The sequence below is a fragment of the Asterias rubens genome, chromosome 5, assembly GCF_902459465.1.
Source record: "Asterias rubens chromosome 5, eAstRub1.3, whole genome shotgun sequence".
NCBI classification, from domain to species: domain Eukaryota; kingdom Metazoa; phylum Echinodermata; class Asteroidea; order Forcipulatida; family Asteriidae; genus Asterias; species Asterias rubens.
The window spans coordinates 15,772,072-15,796,763 of NC_047066.1; the positions used below are offsets into that span (position 1 = coordinate 15,772,072).

Here is a 24,692-nt window from a genome sequence, read left to right on the forward strand (position 1 = left end):
AGATGGCCACACCGTGATAAAGGTCTATAAGAGTTTTGGATACAACAATTATCAGCCAATGTGGTCCCCCCCCCAAAGTCTCTTCAAGCCACCAAACATGGCCATAATCCATGGCACCAGACTGTAACTAGTTCCAGGGCTCGAATTTGACACTGGACCAAAAGGCTCCAGGCCAGTAGTTTTAGCATCGGACCAGTAAACTCAAAGACTGAACAAGCCTCACTGTGTGTAATATCAAAATGCCAAAGAGTGAAAAAGCACTCCTTGCAGAACCATATGAGGGACATTTTTTTTTTTGAGTGATCTTCCACTCTTTTAGACCGAAGTTTGCATCTTTTTGAATGGTTTTTCCCTCTGTCCTAGCCTGGAGTGAAACCCCTATAAAAGAGTTAAATAATCACCACTCCTTTTAAAGAGCCATTTGAGGGACAACTCGAAATGTAAAGAGTGGTGTTTTTCACTCTTTTACATTAAGAGAGACTAAAACAAATTATGTTCAAATGTTGACTTTGAGTCAGGTAAAATACTGTTCACTTATATTGAGTCAGAGTGGTATAACATGTGTAATGAAAGGCTTGTTGCGCTGTGCCAAGAAGTTTATTCTTGTTTTCATTCAAGTCTTGTAAAAACCATCCTGGTCTAGTACACATTTTGAGCCAAAAGCCCTGGAGTTTCCACAAAATATTCCAGCCCCGTGAACTCTGTTTTCCTTAAGCAAACAGTGTAACAAAAATGTGTACATGGTGAACTAAACAAAAATATGGTAATCACTATGGATGCACCACACTAAACGGAGAAAAACTCGTGCACAACCTTGTGATTGCAAGTCCTGCAGCCGATTTCACAAAACTTTACGTAAGTTGCGCCATCAACGTTGCACAATGGACTTAAGCAGTTGTGTACATTTTCATGAAATCGGCTGCTGTAGTCTAACCACTTGACCAAGGTGACCCCAAGTCTCCTGCAAAGACTGCCTCCTGTGACAAGTCCCTTAGAGGAACCCTTTGGTGTTGGGATGTACTGAGAATGCTCAGAGAGCCAGTAGAACTCATGTCTGCTTGCAGTCGTTCTTCTTGTCATGTAGTCTCTTGGCGTATCTCTGAGCCAGTGAGTTGACTATTGAGATTATAAAGTAGACTACCATGATGATGATGAGCTTCTCAAACACCCAGGACAGCCAGTTGGTACCCTGGTATCAATCACAATCAAAACACGCAGTCATAACATGAAGAAATAAAAACAAAAAGTGAATAAAGAATGCATTTTGGAAGAACTGGGGCAGATTTCACACTGGACACTATTGGTAAATGTCAAAGACCAGTCTTCTCACTTGGTGTATCTCAACATATGCATAAAATAACAAACCTGTGAAAATTTGAGATCGATAGGTCGTCGGAGTTGCGAGATAACTATGAACAGATGAAAGAAAAAAACACCCTTATCACACCAAGTTGTGTGCTTTCATATGCTTGATTTCGAGACCTCAAATTCTAAACTTGATGTCTCGAAATCAAATTCGTGAAAAATTACTTCTTTCTCGAAAACTACGTCACTTGAGAGGGAGCCGTTTCTCACAATGTTTTATACCATCAACCTCTCCCCATTACTCGTCACCAAGTAAGGTTTTATGCCAAAAATTATTTTGGGTAATTACCAATAGTGTCCACTGCCTTTAAGGAGACAATCAGACATTATGCTGTCTCCTTCAGATGGGACGTAAAGCAGTTGGTGTCTAGTGTTGTGTAAAGCAGTTGGTGTCTAGTGTTGTGTAAAGCAGTTGGTGTCTAGTGTTGTGTAAAGCAGTTGGTGTCTAGTGTTGTGTAAAGCAGTTGGTGTCTAGTGTTGTGTAAAGCAGTTGGTGTCTAGTGTTGTGTAAAGCAGTTGGTGTCTAGTGTTGTGTAAAGCAGTTGGTGTCTAGTGTTGTGTAATGCAGTTGGTGTCTAGTGTTGTGTAAAGCAGTTGGTGTCTAGTGTTGTGTAAAGCAGTTGGTGTCTAGTGTTGTGTAATGCACTTAAAATCTGCACATATCTTGCAGAATAAAATGACTGGGCATTTTGAGACACTAACTGGGTGTGACAAAGTGCTCCTGGTTTTTTGTATAGTTTTTAAACTTATTTTCTTTCTTACGGTTTTTAAATTGCCGTTTCTATATTTAGTGTTGCCTTTTAAATTATTGTTTTTATTTTGTGTTATGCCTCTTGAGGCCTGGCATAAGGCGCTATATCAATTCTCTTTTATTATTATTATTATTTACTCAGTGTTATTATTAATATTATAATCTTCCAACAGAAATGGTTAGAATCTGCTGCCCTTACCTGAGCGACAGTTTCTCCAGTTTTGTGGTGGAGCTTATTTTTCTGCTTCTCAAGGTAATCTCTGAAAGGCACTTGAAGAGGTGGTCCTACTTTGGGAATTTTACTACAGAAAAAAATAACAAGCCAAAGAAAACTTCATATTAACAAAGTAAATTTTACAATATGACAAGATAATACCGTTTCAAACAAAAGAACAAAGACCAGAGTGGAGAGTGTGGAGTTTTTTTTGTTGACGTGACGTCACTGTTGAGGCTTACTTCGATATTACAATAGAACTTTGGCTGAGTTCGGGTGGTGCGTCCTTGGTCCAAGTGCGCTGTTCGCACGCCATATCTATGAGAACACGACCAGAGAACAATACACTTGGAACAAGATCACACTCCGCCTTTCATGAGGGGTTTTGAGAACAGACAGCAGCACTACTGGCTTGTACATGATCCAATAGAAAAATTATGATCCATCGTTTGGAAAAAGAATTACATGGAGATAACAGGTGTGAGTTGGTAAAGATAAAAAGGGTGTTTATTCTTTTTAATGGAGCTTTCGCATAATGAAATTTTGGATGCTTTAAATCTCATGATCACATTCTGCTACATTGTACTCATATAAATCAAATAGCTGTACAACAAATGATTGTGAATAAGCAATTTGCGAGTTAGATTTGAATGATGTCTGGTACAATGACGTGCTTGATCACAAGTTACCATTTTTATTGAATTCCTCAGACTGTAGAGACAGTTGCTTTGTCACATGATTAGGGGCAAGCTTTTGTATAGCAACCTCCAGATGAGCCGACTCTGGTACCATTGAGCCATACACATCCAGTTAGAATCCTGTTTGGGTGCTCACCTTCTCTTACGTACCTGTAACTTAGCAAAAGCTTGCCCCTAATCGTGTGACATACATTACAATTTAAGTGGTAACTTGTGATCACTCACGGCATTGTACCAGACTATATTAAAATGTAACATGCAAAACACATTATATTATTTCGACATTTGAGACTTAAAAACTGTAAGGAAAACACTAAATGTTCTTACCCTAGTAATTCAACGAGAACTTCAACATGATGTTCACTAAACGTCAAAATAACAAACAATTTCTGAAAAACAAACAAGTGAAATTAAAGTTAGATTCATGAGCATGTGACCTATGTTTACAAAAAAGAGTGGCCATGTACATTCTTGGGCCAATCTGGCAGGCAAGATACTGCACTGGTCATGTGTGAATTTTACATTTGTTTTCATAGTTTCCACATAATCAAGGAGTTAAAAAGCTGAGCAAGTTTTGAGATGGGCCCCCTGTCGTATCCAAAATTAATAACAATTAGACAGTGCAATCTACAAAACATAAAAATTGAATTTAAAAAAAAAAAAAAAAAAAAAAACCAAAATTATTTTTTGTGTAAATAACTAAAAAAGGCATCAATAAACCAATGTTCAAACAATAGGAGATTAACTTCCCTCGTCATACTCGCCGGGGAATCGTTTCTTTCAGAATCCTATTGTTTCTTCCTCAATCCATTACTTCAAATCCCCTACTTAAAACTCTGGTGTCTGATCAGCAGAGTGTGGGTTCAAGTCCCAGTTTAAACACTTGTGTCCTTAAGCAAGACACTTAGCTATTGCTTCATCCTTCGGGTGGATTGTAAAGTCGTTGGTCCTGTGTGTTTTGTAACGCACGTAAAAGAACCCATTGCACTTATCAAAAAGAAAAGGGGGCTCGCCCGGTGGGCCTGGTTTGTTGGCTGCATATTGCACTACAGCACCTTGTATGTAAACCATTACACAGTGCTTTAAATAATAGGTCTCAGATCATACCTTGCAGGAAAATTACTGTGCCCTTTGTTCCCCCTTTAGATAAAGAGCCAATAAGAATCAAGAACTACTATTACTATCTGTTGCCTGGCAAGCCACCCTAGTGTGGTCTGTGACTGTAAAGACTGAACTACAGGTTTTTTGTTCTAAACCTTGAGAGTGTGTTGACATCTTTTAACCAAACAGATTGGTCCGAATTGCCGTGTAAGGAAGGCCCGGGGGCCTTTAGCGCACGGCAACGACCCTGCAAGGTTTTAAACCGACGTTTAAGACAGAGTCACTACTCTTTTATTCCCATTCATGAAGGCCCTTTTGTTAAAAAACATTAAACACATACAATTACAGACACTTTGACAGTTGAAAATTCGAGGTTTGTAATATTTTGTTCAAAAACTTTATGAAGAGTCTGTCTGTTGCGCGTGAGTTGTGTGTACGCGAGCGCGCTTAGAAATAGTTTACGCACGCGCTTAGAAGTAGATTACGCTCTGTTACTAATAGCTATGAATTGCGTTACGCGTGATAATCTTGCGCACCTGACACGCGATAGCCAGCCGCTATAAACACTGGTCATTATCAACCGTTTAAACACCCCCACGTGACGTGCTCTTCACCAATAGGAGTAGAGAAACTGTCTGGGGTATTTATGAATAGTAGTTTATACATAATTTTTTCTTATGAGACTTTGCCCAACATCATAACGCAATAGACCCAAATCAACTGCCACCAGGGGCACGTTGCCACCTACTCCTGGGGCTGAAACAGGGTTACCCCCTTCACAGTCCATAAGGACGTAGGGATGGGTATCATCCACTAGGAGACTGGCTGGTAGAGCAGAATGTACTACCTTCCCAAATGTTCAACCAGGGGAATGTTGCCACCTACTCCTGGGGCTGAAACAGGGTTACCCCCTTCACAGTCCATAAGGACGTAGGTTTGCCACTAGGAGCATGGCTAGTAGAGAAGAATGCACTACCTTCAAATTTATATTTGAAGCAATTATGGTTAAGTGCCTTAATAATAATAATAATTTGGGGGGGGCTAATCATCCTTACTCGCCGGTTAAGAGCTGAATTGTGAAGGACGCGGCTACAACAGGTTCGAGAAGCAGGCATGCAAGGGCGTATTTGGCAGCAAGCCACATCAACCCATTATGACCACGGAGCACAGCCAGAGATCGAAAGTGTTTGATTTTTCCCAGGGTAGAAAAACCGACTGGTCTGGAAAACCCTCGTGGCACAGCAGAGAACCAACGCACAACTCAACTCACATATGGCCCTGGCCGGGAATCGAACCATGGTCACCTTGGTGAGAGGCGAGCGCTTTACGCACAAGCCAACCATGCCACCCGCACAAGTGTTGTGACCGAGATTCGAAACCCACTCTCTGCTGCCGACAACACCAGAGCTTTGGTCGGTGAACACGACCGCTCGACCACAACACCCCAGGAAAACAATCGTCAATGCAGACTGTATACACAACTAAACTGGGACAGATGCAGTAATCTTACCTGTATATGCATCTTAATAACAGCTTTACCAATGAGTGTGGCACCGAAGAATGTCCAGAATGGAACGAGAAAATGACCACAGGTGATGCCGGCGAGGTCAAATAATGGGTTAGGAATCTAGAAACAGAGAATAAAACATGTCAAAACGTTTGTTTTTACCTTTGAAAAACATCATAGCGTCTTCAAATGTACATGAACTGATGTTCAGAAAGGTACAGTTGACTCACGTTAAAGGGAAGGTATACATTCAACATTTCTGGAGGATACTTTTTGTAAAATTGTCAAAGACCAGTATCCTCACTTGGTGTTATATTAGAACCTGTGAAAATTTTGGTTTCAATTGAGAACACCCTTGTCACATAGATCAGACCTACCAAGTGTCATGCATTAGGCGTTAGACTCACGCATTAGGGGTCTGTCTCACGCTGTCACGTGCCGCAACCATTTTCTCACGCATTGGGGTTAAACCGGGAAAACAAATAAAAAAGTAATGACAATGCATTGCCAAATTGCGCTCCCGTGTACAAAAAAACGCAATCTACAAAGTTTGCACAATCTTCAGATTGCACGCAGTTTATCAGAATCATTAACTTGAGTGCCGTACAAACAGAGCGCAAATTTGCAGATTAAGCACACTTTTGCTCTCCCAGCAGGTTCAGCTGAAATTCGGCAAAGTGCAAAATGCAAATTGCGCACAAGTTTGTTAGCCGAATTTCGATTCCGATATCCAAGTAAAAAAAAAGGACCTTCCAAAATGAATTTATTTTTAGGGGGCGTGGGGGGGGGGGGTGAGCTTTGAAAAATCTCACGCATACATGGCCTCTGGACTTGGCATCTCTGATAGATTTTGGTGCTTTTAGATGCCTGAGAAAGGCTTAATGCCCGAATCCTTTTGCAAATTAAAATTTGTTGGCGAAAAATTACCTCTTTCTCTAAAGCTACATTGACCTCAAAGGGGGTTATTTCTTACAGTGTTTTATAATACATCTCTCCAGCAGTCATTACAGAGGAAGTTTGTATGGCTTTTAATATATGAAGTGATTATCTAAAGTACACCCTGCCTTTAACTAAGAATGACACAGAAAGATGCAACTTACAGATGCACATGCTAGGATGCCGAAGAATCCAACTCGCTGAACCAGTTTCTGAATTCCAAGCTTCAAACGTGTCGCAAAGTCCTGTCAAAATAATTACAGCCATTAAGTAATTTAATAGTATTATTATTATTATTAGAAATTTAATAAACCTGTAATTGTATCAATTGGTTCCACACATCATGGATGAGTAGGAGTCAAATCTTTGCATGGTGGGAGTGTAATAAGGTGAGGTTTGTGGTTGTACCATGAGTACAAAAGCTGCTGGTATAGCAATGCAGAGCCTTAGTCATCAGTTGGGCCTTCAAGTACATTGATCTGTTGATAGGGACAGTTTTGCTATCCTGTACAAAGCCTACATCAGACCACACCTTGAGTGTAAGCCTTTTTGAGGTATGGCGGACACAATGCTACAACACTGTAAAGTTGTGGTAAATTTGTGCGTAATGACCATAGAAATAGAACGTATGTTATTTCAGTACAGTGCGCATTTTAGGCGACGCGACGTTTACACGTAAACCTAATGACCACCAACATGGTGAGCGTGGCATCAGTCGCGGCGTGTGACGCGAGCGTATCACGTCCGCCATACCTCAAAAAGGCTTATTGCGTTCAAGCATGGTGACCATACCTACAGAAAGATATAAAGTGTCTGGAGAAAGTGCAGAGAAGAGCCACCAAGCTAGTACCTAGTCTGAGAGAGAAGGTGTGTATAAAGAAAGATTGAGGAACTTGACCTCTTTCCCCTGGAAGTAAGAAGAGTGCGAGGGGACCCCATCAAAACATTCAGTAGTCTTTTCTCAAAAAACAAGTAGTACAAGAGGACATGACATGAAGCTCTTCAAGAAAAGACTAAACAAAGAGCTCAATCTCAGAAAACACTTCTTCACACAGCGAGTTGGGAATAGACTCCCAGCCAAAGTGGTCTATGCTAGGACAACAAATCAGTTCAAAGACAGCTTTGACAATTACCCGAGTGAAAATGGATATGGGGTGTTAAAAGGCATAAGCTTACAATACTAAAAATCCCAACAAACCTTAAGTGTAACGTTGGTTTTAAAAAGAACCATTGGTTGACAACTCAACTTTTTGTTTGGTATGCTCTAATACCCCGCTGCCAAAACATAGGATTCGAACTGCCTCTAGCTACCGGGCAACCTCAGTAGTCTAGTTGGTAAGACATTGCTCTAGAATTGCAAGGGTCGTGGGTTCGAATCCCACCGGAGTAACATGCCTGTGATATTTGTTCACAGAACTCAGGAAAAGTACCGAGTATACAGTGCTAACACACGTCAGTGTATGGGTAAAAAAAAAAAATAATAATATTCTTTATCCCCGATGCAAAATTAACATCTCTTATGCTCTAATTGTCGCCATTCTCCTGAAGTCATCAAAGCATACATCACTTCTTTTCAGAACCAACACTACTCAAAAGAGATTTACACAATTTTCTACTCCAATTAAGCCCACAGTATGTTGAGTGTTTAATGTTGGAAGTAATGACATGCACATGTACTGTACCTGTTCTTTAGGATCTTCACCAATGTGTTCCATGAAGGCTTCAAACTCTTCATAGTCTTCATTATCAGGTTCATATCCTGACAACCGAGCTGGTAAGGAACACAAAAAGGAGAATGGATGAGAAAGTGTAGATCGTGAATAGAATGTCATGCCAAAGGCGAGTACACTGTACATACGTAGTAATCACGAATCAACACTGGAGTCTATTCTGTGACTTAAAGGCACTGTACATGTTTGGTAATTGTCAAAGACCAGTGTTCTCACTTGGTGTGTCCCATCATACATGTAAGCATAAAATAACAAGACTGTGAAAATTTGGGCTCAATCGGTCATCGAAGTTGCAAGAAAATGATGAAAGAAAATGGATGTTGGACGAATTTGTGTGCTTTCAGATAGGAATAAAATACTTCTAGCTAGAAGTCTTTTATTATTTTAGTGAGAAAATACCTCTTTCTCAAAAACTACATTACTTCAGAGGGAGTCGTTTCCCATAATGCTTTAAACTATCAACAGCTCTCCAATGCTCGTTACCAAGTCAGTTTTTAAGTTAATATTTGTTTTGAGTAATTACCAAACGTGTACCTTCCCTTTAAACTATTTTCCCCATTGGTTATGTAAACAGATTTCTTGACAGTAACAACACTAAGTAGTCTATCTAATTTCATATACAGCGCCAACGACGGTTGGACAAAAATACATAATACATACATAGGCACGCATACTTAAGTGCTTGCAACATTATCAAGTACAACGTCAGTTTCTTCAGCTAAAAATAAATTGAGATACCAAAGTGATTTTTCTCAACTGGAAAATGTTTTTGTAAATTGAAAGATAGCATATTTTCAGCTATGTTTTGTTGCACTTCATGCTATCTATCAGTTTGGAAAGACAGTAATTTTGAAGTTGAACTATTTACTAAAGTTTGTAATGAATCTACACACAACTGTTAGATTATTTTACGAATCTACACTATTGCAGATTCGTGAAAAAAATCTACACTTTCAACAATTGACTGACGTCACAGAAATAGTTTAAAAACAGATAATGTAAATAAAACACAGCTACGTACATGTACATGTAGCATAGAAATCCGCAAAACTAAACTTGTAATGTTTGTAATGCCTATTCTATTGTTAAATTACCAGCTTTTGCCATGAAGTATGGAGGTAGTTCACCCAGAGCAGTACCGGCTCCCTAAATAAAAAGCAAAGAACAATAATGTTCATTCAATTTAGTTAAGGAATTGAACAAAATTGTACACACAGCTACAATACATATGAAGCATACATTCAGGTTGTCGTAGTGGTATATTTCAATGGGCGCTGGGATGGGCACGCTCATTGGTCTATGCTCAGTCCCATCATGCATCACACTCACACTGCGCCATATTTCTATGCACTGCACACATGATGTACTTCCTGAACAAGAATCTGTGCAAGCTGATTAGCCCATCCCAGCAGTCCTGGATAGACCCTGGATACTGGGCCCGAGTGCAGTCCTGGATAGACCCTGGATACTGGGGCCGAGTGAATATATTTCCTTGCCTTGCATCTCTAAGACCATGTTGATAGGGTTTTGTTTCAGTCCCTTCCTAATTGCATGGGTTTTCTCTTGAAAAACTTCCTCCTTTTTCCTCTCTTCTAAGGATTCTAAGCAAGTACAGTGATCAAGTTTGCTTTTCTTCACAACCAAACTAAATTAAATGGCACGAAAGAGGTACTTTAAATTATCTTGAGTACAGCAAAAGAATGTACTTCTTAAAAGAATGACCAGATTACCGAAAGGTGAGTAAATGATCCTCTTAACTTACCCACATAAACGCTTCTAATCTGACTTTACTAATAACGGACCATATTGACATTGGATAGTCGCTATGTGAATCTGGACACATAATTCTGAAATTAAATAAAAAATATCAACCATTAGCTTTTCGATGTAAATTAGATTTACGGCAAGACCTTTTATACATGTCCATGGGTCTTTCAAAAAAAAAGGATAAAGACAGGCACTGGTCTTCATGCAAAGTTGTTGGTTGTTTGCATGCAAAGTGTGCATGTTTGTACATTGCATGTACATGTAGTGTTGTTTTATACACTATAATACATGTACATGTACATGTACGGGTGAATTGACTAGGAATCTTCGTGAGAAACGGAGACAAGGTCAAAGATACATCTGGCAAGAATCCGGCCAGGTGCTCAAGGCAGACTGGCGTTACTCACAAGCCTCGAAGCATGACTCAGATGTTCAGCCTATGGTGAAGTATGATCACAGTCCACTTTCATGGCTCTGCTTACTGCGGAACGCTGCGCTTACAGGTCCCTGTAAAACACACATATTTCCATGGGGTGTAAGCGCAATATCCTCCCTTCAGTAGAGCCATCAAATTGGGCCCAGTGTACTACACAATATTAATAATATCAAAGTCTTATATAGCGCACGTATCTACCAACAATGTACTCAAGGCGCTTAGTCTAAACGAGTAACTCGTCCTAACTAGAGATAAAAGTAGTCTTAACTTTGTGAAATCCACCCCAGAAACACCATGAGCTTGAATTCATGGCTTTTAACCGCTCGGCCACAACACTTCCACATGGAGTTTTGAGTCCAAAACATGCAGTTGGATTTTGAATGGCTAAGGTGAATACAATATGAAAAGATTGAAAAGAGAGAACCCTTTGAGTATGTTTAACTTACTCATCTGGATACGGTGGTTCAGGAAAGTCTACTGATTGACACTCAAAGGCAGCTAGTGTGACCGATGCTATATGAGGTCCCTGTAGAAAACACAGTGACAACAACATTATAGAAACAATAATAGTGGCTTCCTATCTATAGCGCTCAAATTTGTTACTCAGTGATGCTCATGGCGCTCCGACATTCAGAATTTTCCTGCAATAGCTTGCAGGAGCTACATTCTTGTGGAGCTATTTGAATAATAGTACCATGTAAAGGTTTACAAGGTGCTGTGGCACAATATACTGGCAATCAAACCACCAGGGGTGAACCCTTGCACTGGGTTCTTTTACACAACACAAACATGTAGGACCAACTGCTTTACGCCCCATTTCAAGGAAGCAGCAATAAGGGCACAAGTGTCAAGACAGGAACTCGAACCCACAATCAGATTCACCAGAGCTTGAGTTCGTTGCTCTTATCTACTCGGCCAAGACACATCATAAGAGAGTTGAACAATTCTTTTCACAATACAACTGTACAAAGGAGAAATTGTTTACAGGGTACCACAGGTCATATAAGGTACTTCAAATGTTCCTTACATAACCATGATAACCAACCAGCGTTACATTAAAATTGCATAATTGGCAAACTGAGGTGAAACTTAGAGTAGAGTTCCAATTAACTCCATTTTAAAATTCAATTTCCATTTGATTTATTGATTGCAACTCACCAGATAAAGCAGGAAAGTATGAAGTCCGGTTCCTAATCCCACTGAGGATAGAATACCAAGGCCCACCCAATACAGGCACCAGACTGCTTGCTTCCTAACACGCTGTACATACTGGAAAAGTACCAAAAAAGAAATCAGTTCAGTAAAACTAATAACTAAATAACTCAGGGAAAGAAGTACATAATACCGCAGCAAAAGCACATGGCACCCAGGGCAACAGCAATGAGAGCTGTCTTTTAATGAGAGCCCTGGCAGTGACAGTCCACCATGTGTAAACTCTCAATCCTTGAACAAGCAGAAGGGCCACTTCAAGTGACACAGTGCCTTTAATAGTAGCGATGTCAATACGGGTCACGTGACACGCTAAAAACGGCGAACTTTTTCACGTCCAGTGTCAATGTTTCATCTTCCAAAAATTATTTTAACAAAATGGAGGAGAATAAAAAAAATTAAACAAAATGAATGTATTAAGACCACTTTGATGTAGTACTTGATTGAATTTGACACTTACTATTATTTTAGTTTTCTAGAATAGGGCAATTTAAATCCGTACTTTGCGCTGAAAACATCGCTTTTCTGCGTCACGTCGATTTATTAACTTTTTGTTTCCGAGCGTGATGAAGTTTTTCGTTGTGGTTGTAGTCTCACGAAATATGTCCCAATATTGTCATACTTCCCCTTAAAATGAAGCTTAGATGTTTATCTTTTCATCTTTAACCCGGGTCAGGGCGATAAACATGATCTTGAATTAATAAAACACCGAACAAATGTAGCGTTTGATTAAACGCAATGAGAGCCTGTCAGCCCGCGATACAGTTGCATACCGTTGGAAAGCCCCATTCGTGATCTAACGAATGACAGCAGTGTCAAAGTTCAAGAACGGGGCAGTTTCCGATGAAAGCGCAATCAACACGAGGGGTTGCTCAAGTTTATGCACCTATCCGGTACAGAGGTTGTGTATACAGCTAGTTGTCTGGTTTCCACCTCTTGTAAAGAGTAACGCATGCAGCACACGGCAAAGCTGTTTACGGGGTGACGTCATTGGGCCGAAACCAGACTATTGTATGCTGCGCAGTGGTTTTGCAAAATGGAGACTACAGGCCGGTTTATAAAAAAAACGTGTCTTTTTATGATCGCGCGTCAATATTTCCAACGCCCGACCATCGCCGGGTGTGCATTGTTGGCGTTTCCAAGGTTAAGATCGGACGTGTGGAAAGTGTCGCAAGTATTGTTTACCAAAATTGAAGAATAACAGCGGGAATTTTAAATTGTTTATAGAGAAATTTTGGTTGTTTATAGAGTGTATTCGTATTATCTTCGAAAAAAAAACATATTTTCTACAACAACTGCCCTTATTTTGATGAAAATTCTTGAAACATTAACAACAATTACACCTAATTTGCATATTAAAAAAAAATAACAAATTTAATTAATTAACAAATTAGTTGGTGGATATTGTTTTTGCATACATATCTTAAAGGTATCTTGCTTTCCTATTCCTGGTCCAAAAATGAAGGTGGTGACATATTTACTTTTTGAGATATTCCTTTTTGAAAACGCGAGTTTATTATAGAACGGGATTCAAATTACCACCAATTATGCATAATTTGCATATTTAAGAAACAAAACAATAAATAAGATAATTTTTTTTGTTAAATTATCTGAAATGAATCTCACTTTCCTATTCCTGCTCAAAAAATGAAGGTAGTCAGACATTTACTTTTTGAGATATTCCCTTTTGAAAACACAAGTTTATTCATTGTTTATTTATAAAACCGGGATCAAATTACCCGCAATTAGGCATAATTTACATATTTAAAAAACAAACAATAAATAAGATAATGGATTGTTATTGTTGTTCTTTATTTACTTTTGAGGCACCTGACTTTTCTATTAGTGCTCCAAAAATGAACATTGTCAGACATTTACTTTTTGAGATATGTTCCTTTGAAAACATGGGTTTGTTGAATGTTTGTTTGTTTGTTTATTAAAGCCGTGAAAGTCAATATTCACACCTTTCACTAATCCCTCGGGACTTTAGGTCTTTGTTTGAAATTTGTTAATTTAAATTCCTAGCAATCAAATTGTTTTACTTCTTCTATTCTCATAAAACTTTTTGCAAGGAAGTAATATATTTAGGTTTTGTGCGACTTGAAACCTTAGTTTGTTAATTAGGACCCTGATAACATTGTTATTTGTTTGTTTATTGTTTACGTTAGTTGCTATTAGCAACGGCCTTGTTGAACCTGACCTGTAAATTAATCATAACTTTGGAATCCCTTGACCGATTTTCTTCAAACTACCACCTAACAACTCCTATCACTGTGTTCTTTCATTATAGCCACATTGCAAAGCAAAGAAAAAAACATTATAATTTCACCTGACATCCCTATTAATAGTTAGGGTGAGTTGGTCTATAAAAAGTGTTTGGAACCGTTTGTTATGAAATGCATGCTTAGAAAGGTGTTTTAAAAGTAGAACACAATGATCCACATAAATATGCCTCAAAATTGCACGGTTTTCCGGATAAGTCAAGATCGCACACAGCACGCAATTTTGTGGAGTCAAATGTCCACAATATGGAGTCAAACTCCTTGATATCCCAGAAAGGACCGCTCCACATCTACACATACATTTGTAGTAAACCTCACCTGATACATAGAGCTTAAACGCATGGACACTATTGGTAATTGTCAAAGACCAGTCTTCTCACTTGGTGTAGCTCAACATATGCACAAAATAACAAACCTGTGAAAATTTGAGCTCAAGTGGTCGTCGAAGGTGCAAGAGAATAATGGAAGAAAAAACGCCCTTGTCGCACAAATTGTGTTTAATTCAGGACCTCCACCGAGGTCTCAAATTCAATTCAAATATTTTAGTGAGAAATTACCTCTTTCTCAAAAATAAGTTACTTCAGAGGGAGCCGTTTCCCACAATGTTATATACTATCAACAGCTGTCCAATGCTCGTTACCAAGTTTTTAAGCGAACAAATATTTTAACTAATTACCAATAGTGTCCAATGCGTTTAAGCAGCAAAATATCAGGGTACTGATGACCTGAAATTATAAATCATAGCTTACTACTTGATGTGATCCCTCAATGTGGTACAACACAAGAATGCAGGCTGCAAGTAGACTGGTACCAGCTACCTTCCTCCTATTAAGCCATAACCTAAAATAGAGAGAAGACAGGGAAAACGTGTAGCTATGAACACCAACAATTAACAGCACCTGTTAATTACAATGTATTACTTGTGCATTACAATGCCTACAAAGCATTTAAAAAATAATAATAAATGGTTTCTTCTCATAAGCATATATAACCGTCTTCCCACCAAGTCGGGGCCCCTTGCCAGGCCCCCGAGGCAGCCGTGCTAGAGCCCCGCCAGCTTCCTCGGTCATACTTTAACAACGGCCCGTGTCTTCACTGCATGCTCGTGGGGCAAGGAGTGCCGCGGTCCCCACAGGCACTCTGCCACGAATAATAATAATAATAATAGACCGTTTCTATATAGCGCTTTTCCTGCCCGAGGGGTGTTTCAAAGCGCTTCCGACATTATTACCCCTGGTCACTGGGCCTTAAATCATTCCTTAAACCATCTCAGCTCCCTTGGGAGTATACAGCCTGTGCGCAATATTATGCGCTACTCGACTAAACCAACCACAAGAACCATCTCTGCCCTCACAGGTACCCACTTACACCTGGGTGGAGAGAAGCAATTAAAGTCAAGTGTCTTGCTCAGGGACACATGTGTTTACGAACCCACACTCAGCTGAACAGAAGCATCAGAGCTTGAGTTGGGTGCTCTTATCCACTCAGCCACGACACCCCGACTCTGCGCTTTGTCATGCTCCAAAAAGACAGTCTTCCCACCAAGTCGGGGGCGCTTGCCATGTACATGTACATGTACATGTACATGTAGCGCTCATATCTGTCACTCAGTAAAGCTTAAGGCGCTTTAACAGTCAGTATTTTCCTGCAAGGTTTTGATTACACCGTGTGTCTCAAAAAAAACTATACACTTTTGAAATGGCTGCCGAATAAAAAATATATATGATTCTATGGGCTAATTACTGTGCAACCTAATTTTTATACCCTTTACAAAAGTGAGCAGTGCCAATCAAACTAGGAACACCGGGGCAAACCCCCTCTCTTTTCGATAAGTGTACTGTTTTTTTTAATGTGCATTACACAACACAAAGCTTTTTGTCCCATCTGGAAGACTTTATTAACAACAAGTGTCAATGACGGGACTCAAACCCAAACTCTGCTGCAATCAGAAACAGCAGAGCTCGAGTCGTCATCATCAATATTTTCTGTAATCTTGTATGCGGCCTTGTGCACCTATGGGGATAAGATTATCATATTTGATGTTGTTGTTACATTGCATTTACACTGTTTACGCAGACAGAACTTACTTAAAAAGTGCGCTTTTAAAGCTCTCAACTATGCAAAGATAATGCTGGCACCGAGTTACATTAAAACACCATACCAGCCTGTACCTGCATAAATTCCGATAATGTATGCAAAGCTGCCAACAATTGCATCTTGCAATCAGGGAGATTTGGTGAAAGATTCAAGGAGATACATGGATAGAGTGAATCATGGAAATTATTTGGTTTTCAGTCTCTACTGTATCTGGGGTGAATTTCACAAAGAGTTAAGACTAGTCTTATCTCGACTTAAGACAAGTTTTTCGTCCTAACTTAGGGCTACCCATGTTTCGAATATCTCGTAGGACTAGTCCTAAGTTAGGACTAGCCTCTTTGTGAAATCGACCCCAGGGGCCGATTTCACAAAGCAATAAAATTCATCGCAAGACAAATTTTCAGTATCACCATAGAGATTTGTATTGTGACATCACACTTTACTTAGCAACTACGATTGATTTGAAGTTACGATCAATTTGAGACCTTTGTGAAATCGGCCCCTGATCAGTTTTTTTGTTTTAGTGGTTTTCTCATTCGGATACAAACATTTTGTAGATGGTGTGCAATGGGCATTATAATGCTATATATTGCTAATACAGTGGCCATTGCCAGAGCTGTAAGTGTAGATACACTATATGTTGGCAGGCCTGGAATTACACTGTAGGCTTCTATTTCCCAATGTCCTGGCCTTTGTGCCCTCTAAACTTAAAAACACTATAGGTAATTGTCAAAGACCAGTCTTCTCACTTTGTGTATCTCAACATATGCATAAAAAACCAAACCTGTACAAATTTGAATTCAATTGGTCGTCGAAGTTGTGAGATAATATTTGAAGAAAGAACACCCTTGTCACACCAAATTGTGTGCTTTCAGATGCTTGATTTCAAGACCTCAAAATCTAATTCTGAGGCCACAAAATCAAATTCGAGAAAAATTACATTTACTTCTTTCTCGAAATGTACATTACTTTAGAGGGAGCCAGACTATCAACAGCTCTTCATTGCTTGTTACCAAGTAAGTTTTTATGCTAATAATTATTTTGAGTAATTACCAATAGTGTCCCGTGCCTTAAACAGGTTTCCCACAGACTTTTTAAGATTTTCCAATGGAAGTACCCTTTGCAAAATGAAAATGGCCTGCTCTCCTCATACATGAACTTCCACGCTATTTGGACACAGCCATATTCTATATTGGTCTATAGTGTATCTCCTATCATTGTACATGTATGTATGTGGCATTCACCGAATATTAAAGGTGTTTTTTAACTGACAAAGCCCATCGAAAACCAGACTATTTTTGTCTGTCTGCGACAACCACCGCTCAATTGTCATTTCTGTTTTTAGTTGAGATGGATAAAAGAGTGACATTTACACATTGAAGTTTGGGCCAACAACATTAATAAAGGAAACCCACGCTTCAGTATCAAGTTCACTGCTCACTGCATGTACTGCAAAGATTAGTTGTAAAAATTACAGCCCTACGACCGTCATGACTAAAGGCAATTATAAAATCAGTGTACTGGGGACTCCTACTGATGCAATGCAACTGTGGAATTTCAATAAATGAATGTACAATGTACGTGTCTGTCTCAAATTCTTTTAAAGTCACTGAACAATGACGCAAGCGCCCAAAATAAACACTGAGTTGCAGGCCCGAGGCCAGTGTGTTTAGCATCAGGCCAGTAAACGTACAACGTACAACCAGACATGTCTGGTGGTCTTTTAAAGGGATGCTGCAGTGCATTAAAATAAAACAGTTAATTTTGCTGTCATTTATTTCTGATATTATATGTATTGAACATCAATAAAATGTGTTTTGTTTATTCCCGACATATCTAACTTGCGTAATGAGCTAATAGTGGATTGTTACCGCCCCTACCATCGACGTCACGTCGGGAATTCAAACATAGGCCTATCGTCGACAAAAAGAGTCTGGTCTCTAACTACACGCGCCTAGGTACCAGGCCACACAGTGCACACGTCTCTATATATGCACACAGCCTGGGGGCCCTTCGGCTCGGGTAACCGACATGACGTCACGTTTATGCAAACGTTTAATCTCTTGAAAACCATTTAAAAAATACTTGCGCATTTAATAAAAAATTTAATTAAAAAAATATTTCAGGTTTAAAAAGTCATGTTTAATCGTTTAAATGAATAAAAAAAAACCACTGCAGCCACCCTTTAAATAAATACTTTCTAATGTTTAATTAACAAATGCATGCTTACGCTGAGTAAACAATAAACTATGAACTTTCTTGTAAAGGCACTAAACACTATTGGTAATTACATGTCTGCATGCACTAAAAATAATTATCAGCATGAAACCTTAGTTGGTAATGAGTAATGGGGAGCTGTTGATAGTTAACATTATTGTGAGAAACAGTTCCCTCTGAAGTAACATAGTTTTCTAGATAGAAGTTATTCTCAACCAAAATATTCGAACTTGATTTCGAGACCCCAAAATTAGATTTTGCAGTCTTGAAATCAAGCATCTGAAGGCTTACAACTTCGTGGGACAAGAGTGTTTTTTCTTGTTATTTTATGCACGTTGAGATACACCAAGAGAGAAGACTGGTCTTTGACAATTACCAAAAGTGTCCTGTGTCTTTAATTCTGTATGGAAGTTGTAACCAGAAGATAAATGAGATAAATGTAAGAAGGATTTGAAACTTTGCATGGTGGAAATAAGATATAGAGGGGTTTGTGGTAACACCATGTAATAACAATCTCTAAATGAGTTGGGATAAATGTGAATCAGATAAATGTGTTTTCTTTGTCAGTGTTTGTGCTGGTTCATATAAAGGAAAGTACAAATTACAACACTGTTTTCATTGGATCATGTTGACTTTGTTCTTGTGAAAATTGCTCTTTTGATTCTTGTGAAAATTGTTCTTTTGTTCTACATGTGAAACCATTTTGAGCTACATACAAGTCTTGTAGTCTTGTGGACTTCGAATGGTAGAGCATGTTGTACAATATACATGTAGCCTTGCTCAAGGCAGTCGAGTTATTCACTCCAAAAAAAGACCGACGCTGTATAAAAACCCACCCGTATTCACTGTTGCGTAAAACGTGTGTAACCACATCGCACGACACGCTGCCCCCGTACACTATCTGCATGCGACGGTCGTCAGGCCGACAGCCTTGTAGGGTCCGTGTTGAAGCCACTGACCTCATTACTATAACAAGCGAAGAGTTCCCACGGTCAGCTCATTACCATAATGCCCGCGAAATAAGAGACATGTTAACATCACACCACCACCACGGATGCTCAGCGAGCATGATAGGGTCCAAAGGTCGTGATAAGGGAAGTGTGTGATTGGACGTCAAAATGAATAATTCATTTGCCTCACATCCTATGTTGTCTGATAGGTCTGACGAACGATATACATATTCATGAGCTGCATACTAGCATATCTGAGAGCCCCCCATTTTTTTCCAATAGTGGATTTTTTTTTCTTCATAAAACACATTAAACCCGGAAGTTACAGACCCGACAAGGCTGTCGGCCTGACGGCCTCCGCATGCGGTTAGTGGTACGAGTGCGGATGACTTGTGTGCACAGTAGTCGTACGATGTGACAGTGTGTATATGGTGGGTCGTGCGGTGTGATTACACGCACCACGCAGAGTGTATACGGGTGGGTTTACAGCGGGGTCTTTTCAGAGCGAATAATGCGACTGCCTTGAGCAAGGCTATGTACAATACAGTTGCCAGTACATACATGTACATTACACTGACATTTACACTGACATTTACATAATGTCAGTCTATGTTTGTAAACCTGCATGGTACCTGCAGGGTTTGGCCTGTAACTTGTTCAGTGACTTGCCAGCAGGACCAGTAAGCTTGTCAGTTCACGAGTCTGCAGGTCTGGTCGATTTACAATGTCACTACCGCGATAAGAACAAAAAAGTAACCGCATGTGCCTTAAAAGGAAGGTACACACTTGGTAATTACTCAAAAGACATATTAACTTAAAAACTGACTTGGTAACGAGTATTGGAGAGCTGTTGATAGTATAAAACATTGTGGGAAACAACTCCCTCTGAAGTAATGCAGTTTTTGAGAAAGAGGTAATTTCTCACTAAATTAATAAAAGACTTCTAGCTAGAAGTCTTTTAAATTCGTCCTACATAGGTGTTTTTTCTTTCATTATTTTTTTCGCAACTTCGATGACCGATTGAGCCAAAATGTTCACAGGCTTGTTATTTTATGCTTATGGATACACCAAGTGAGAACACTGGTCCTTGACAATTACCAATAGTCAGTGCCTTTAAAAGGCTCAACAAGTAAAAAAAAGCTTTATCTGTTATGCCAAATAGAAGAGAATACGTGTCGAGCAGATAAGAGCACCAAACTCAAGCTCTGCTGTTTCTGATCAGCAGACTGTGGGTTCGTGCCCCAGTCGTGACACTTGTGTTCTTAAAAGCAAGGTAGAACCATTATTACTGCGTCCTTCGGATGGGACGTAAAGCTGTTGGTCCCGTGTGTTTATTACGCACTATTATATAAAACAAGAAAGTTGTGTTGACAAACACAAATGCCCTGCTGAGATTAATATCATTTTGGTTATTGCTTGGACAACATTTATTTTGTTTTAGCCATATATTGACCTTTACATTTCCCAAATCAAACGATTCTTGGGGATCCCAAGACCAATCCACGAACCAAGTTTTGAGTTGATATGCCAAGTCCTTGCTGAGTTATCGCTCGGACAACATTTCTTTTGTTTAAAGGAACGTTACAGATTTGGTTTTGCTAGCTAAAAAAGTTGCTGGCAGTGTAAGCACTTTATGTAATCCACCATCTACATAAACTGACAAACCTGTAGAAGTTTGAGATCGATCGGCCATCTGGGTCACGAGAAAATAGTGAAAAACCGATTACACATTTTTCATTGCATTGATGCAAAAACAAAAATGATTAAAACACTCGCTGAGCGATAAACTCCAAACGCGAACTTTGATTAATTATTTCTCAAAAAAAAAAAAAATTCAGACAGAAATATTTCAAGGAATGTTTTCTACTATCATCATCATTAGACCATGTAAGTTTAATGTAAATCTATGATCTTCACGATTTTTGTTTCTTACCAATTCTGTAACGTTCCTTTAAGCCGTAATGACCTTTACATATGACCTCTGAAGAAATAGTTTTTGAGAAAGCGGTACATGTAATTTCTCATTCAATATTAATGGATGACTTCCTGTAGGCTTTAATTAATATTATGCATCTGAAAACACTAGAAAATTGTGCAACAAGTTTTTTTCTTTCATTATTCTCTTGCAACTTCAAAAACAAATTTTAAGCCCAAATGTTCCAAATGTTCAATCTTTGACAACTACCAAAAGCCTCCAGCTGTCCAGTGCCTTTAACTGACCTCGCTCAATGGCACTTTAAGTGTCATGACCAGGGATAATAAAAATAATGCATTTATAATGCGCCATCTATCTAGTGTACAAGACCCTATTCTGAGGCGCAAAACCCACACACTGCGTTTGACATCAGAGTTTGGGTCTAATGAACTTCACAGTGTAGACCGCTCAGCCAAGACACTGTTGATCCCCAAATCAAAAACAACCCAAACGTAGTAGGAATTGATACCAGGGTTCTCCACAGGCTTAAATTTGGTTAAAATCCTGAACGATCAACAAATTGCGCAAATAATTCCTGCTTGATCAGCATATCGCGCAGACCATTCCTGCACTATCAGCAAATTATGCAAACTTTTCATGCACAAATGCCAATTGCAAGTAAAGTAATCCTGCAAGATTGACTGGTTGTGCAAATATTTTTGTACAAACAGTTTCAGCTCGAACAAACCACTGATCCCAGGCCTGATACTTCATGGAGGCAACAAAGGCGACTGCCTCCATGCCCACTGGTCATTGCCTTAGTGCCCTTAAAATGCTTTTGAAGTTTAAAATTTCCTCATAGGGTGCCCTTTACCGAGGAGAAAAAGCCTTGGTGCCCCTGCCCTTTCAAAATTGAAGCATACAGGCCTGTGATCCCAAACTTCATCTCACCTATGACACCATCCAACTAGGATGACCCAAGTCTCCAGTACAAAATACGCCAAGGTGGTTATAGGCTTCTTCCACAGGGTGATCTTAGCCCTTTCTTCTCGGTCCAAACGATGTTGCTCCCTGACTATGTGATGATCTTCAGATTCTAATGGGCTAGGAGTCTGGGCTTGAGACTGCTGTGGTCCCTTGATTAACTCCCCGATGCCGGGTGTTATGTTGTTCTGCTGAAACATCTCGTCGGTTTCTTTAAGACGATTTATCTGCGAGTGAAATGAAACAAATCAGGGCTTAAGAGTAACTACATGTAAGCCCTAGTCCAATGTTTATCAACTTTTGAAATTATGAAAGGGGGCACACCTCAAAACTTGTCTACAGCTTTTACTTTCATAACTCTTGGATTTATGTGGAAATTATGACCGATTGAGCCTAAATTTTCACAGGTTTTATTATTTCATATAAATATACAAGTTGTGATACACAAAGTATTGCCTTTGGACAATACTGTTTACCGAAAGTGTCCAATGGTTTTAAGTTTCAGTGGTAACTTATGTTGACTTGAATATAGTCATGAGCGACACAATCTGATAACTTAGGGACAAATCTTGGAATAAAAGCGTATTTCTATTCAAAAAACTAATTTACCTCTTTCTTGACTTGAGATTGAGTTGTAGTACAAAATACTTGGAACTGGAAGGGTTGGGGTGTACGTTTAGGACAATCAAGCAGAGGGAGTCCAGTGTATTGGCCACACAATATTTATGGTGCTATGCTCATTTCTATATTATTTATAATAGGCCTACGGAAAAGTTTCTGTATCACGCCATCTCTTTTTCTTTCGATATGGGGGTATGAAATAATTACAGTATCTAATTTATCGGGTTGCACTAAATACCGACAACTCACGACCCCTCACGACAACTCACGACAACAATTTTTAATTGCACTTTAACAGAACATTTGAACATTAAGTCATCCGTTAAATATATATGCACAAGAGTCATATGCACCCAAATCACCTTCAAACTGTTGAAAAAATTGTATTTTTAACCTGTAAAAAAGGTGTTTTTTACCCCGAATTTAGTAACAAACGGAAATGTCCACCATGTTGTCTTTCGACGTACTTGGACGATTCCATTACACCGCAGGGGTGATGCAATATTCAAGATAATTATTTACCATTTTATGTGCCTCTCATGGAGTTTAAAAAAACATTATATTTAAACCTCCCCTTTTAACTTCGAATTCCAGAGTGGCGGCTTAGTTAATAACAAGAAAGAAAAAACAGCAGCTAAAACCAAAAAAAAAAAAATACAACTGGGCCCTCAGAAATTTCTCGTGCCCCTTGCAGTGTCATAGAATCGTCCAAGTACGTCGAATGGTAACATGGCGAATATTTCCGTTCGTTACTAAATTCTGGGTAAAAAACACATTTTTTACAGTTAAAAATACAACTTTTTCAACAGTTTGAAGATGATTTAGATGCAAATGACTCTTGTGCACATATCTAACGGTTGAATTATGTTCAAATGTTCTGTTAAAGTGCATTTAAAAATTGTTGTCGTGAGTTGTCGTGAGTTGTCGTGAGGGGTCGTGAGTTGTCGGTATTTAGTGCGACTGAATTTATCTCAATAAGATATCCCTTTGTCATTTGTGTAAAAATGAGTGAAAAAGTGGTGGCGTGATACGGAAAAATATCCAGGCCTATAGACAGTGATCCATCCTTTACAAAAGTCAAAAATTCAAAAAATGCAAAGGTTTGTCTGAATTCTGATATTTAATTTTTATTTGATTTCTTTTTTAGTTACAACGTTTATAAAAATTAATTCAAAATCAACATTTCATTTTGCATAAAAGCATTGCCAAACTATGATGGTTATGCCAATGGTGACCATCAGAAAACTAACACTTAAATTTAAAATTGACGAGACGTGATACGGGATCTTATCTACACAAATAATAGTGGAATCACATTATTTTTATTTTTAAAATTATTTTTGTACAAAAGACATGATGATGATGCGGGCGTTTTCGTTGCTACACACACACGACACACAGTACACACACCCACCCGGCTTTTTATATTAACAATACAATTTACAAACACTCAAAACAAGAATTTTATTACCATTTCACGTTTCAGACCCTTGACTCTTAAGCCACGTTTCTTTAACTCTGTCTTTAGCTGTGAAACTTTATACTTTGAGTAATCCATGACGAGAATTTTCTTGCAATGAAATCAGGAACCATCGGCTTATAATCGGATGAAACGTGTTCAACACTGGTCGGCCATCGCAAATTAGAGTAGCACAAGTCCTTTTTGTAACAAAACTCAGTGCGCACATTCAGCATGCAGAATAGAGGGCGCTATCATTCGTTTATGGTAATCATTATTTTGGCATTATTATACCTTTAATGATAAACAAACCGCCTTGGTTGCACACAAAGTTGTGTGCTTTCAGATGCTTGATTTCGAGACCTCAAATTCTAAACTTGAGGTCTAGAAATCAAATTCGTGGAAATTTACTTCTCTCTCGAAAACTACGTCACTTCAGAGGAAGCCGTTTCT

The 24,692-nt window shown here is 39.0% G+C and overlaps 1 protein-coding gene across 1 annotated transcript; it reads right to left on the reverse strand.

The window, feature by feature from the left end:
- Window positions 1-441: 441 nt before the first annotated feature.
- LOC117290781 (vacuole membrane protein 1-like) lies at window positions 442-24,412 on the reverse strand. The gene is made up of 13 exons (XM_033772332.1): window positions 24,252-24,412; window positions 22,127-22,386; window positions 14,746-14,836; window positions 11,664-11,774; window positions 10,952-11,031; window positions 10,065-10,149; window positions 9,397-9,448; window positions 8,255-8,343; window positions 6,737-6,817; window positions 5,640-5,756; window positions 3,356-3,417; window positions 2,316-2,418; window positions 442-1,189 (listed from the first exon to the last, which is right to left on the reverse strand). Exons 1-13 carry the CDS (start codon window positions 24,336-24,338, stop codon window positions 1,049-1,051), a joined length of 1,359 nt encoding a protein of 452 aa, XP_033628223.1. The 5' UTR covers window positions 24,339-24,412; the 3' UTR covers window positions 442-1,048.
- Between the last annotated feature and the right edge of the window lie 280 nt (window positions 24,413-24,692).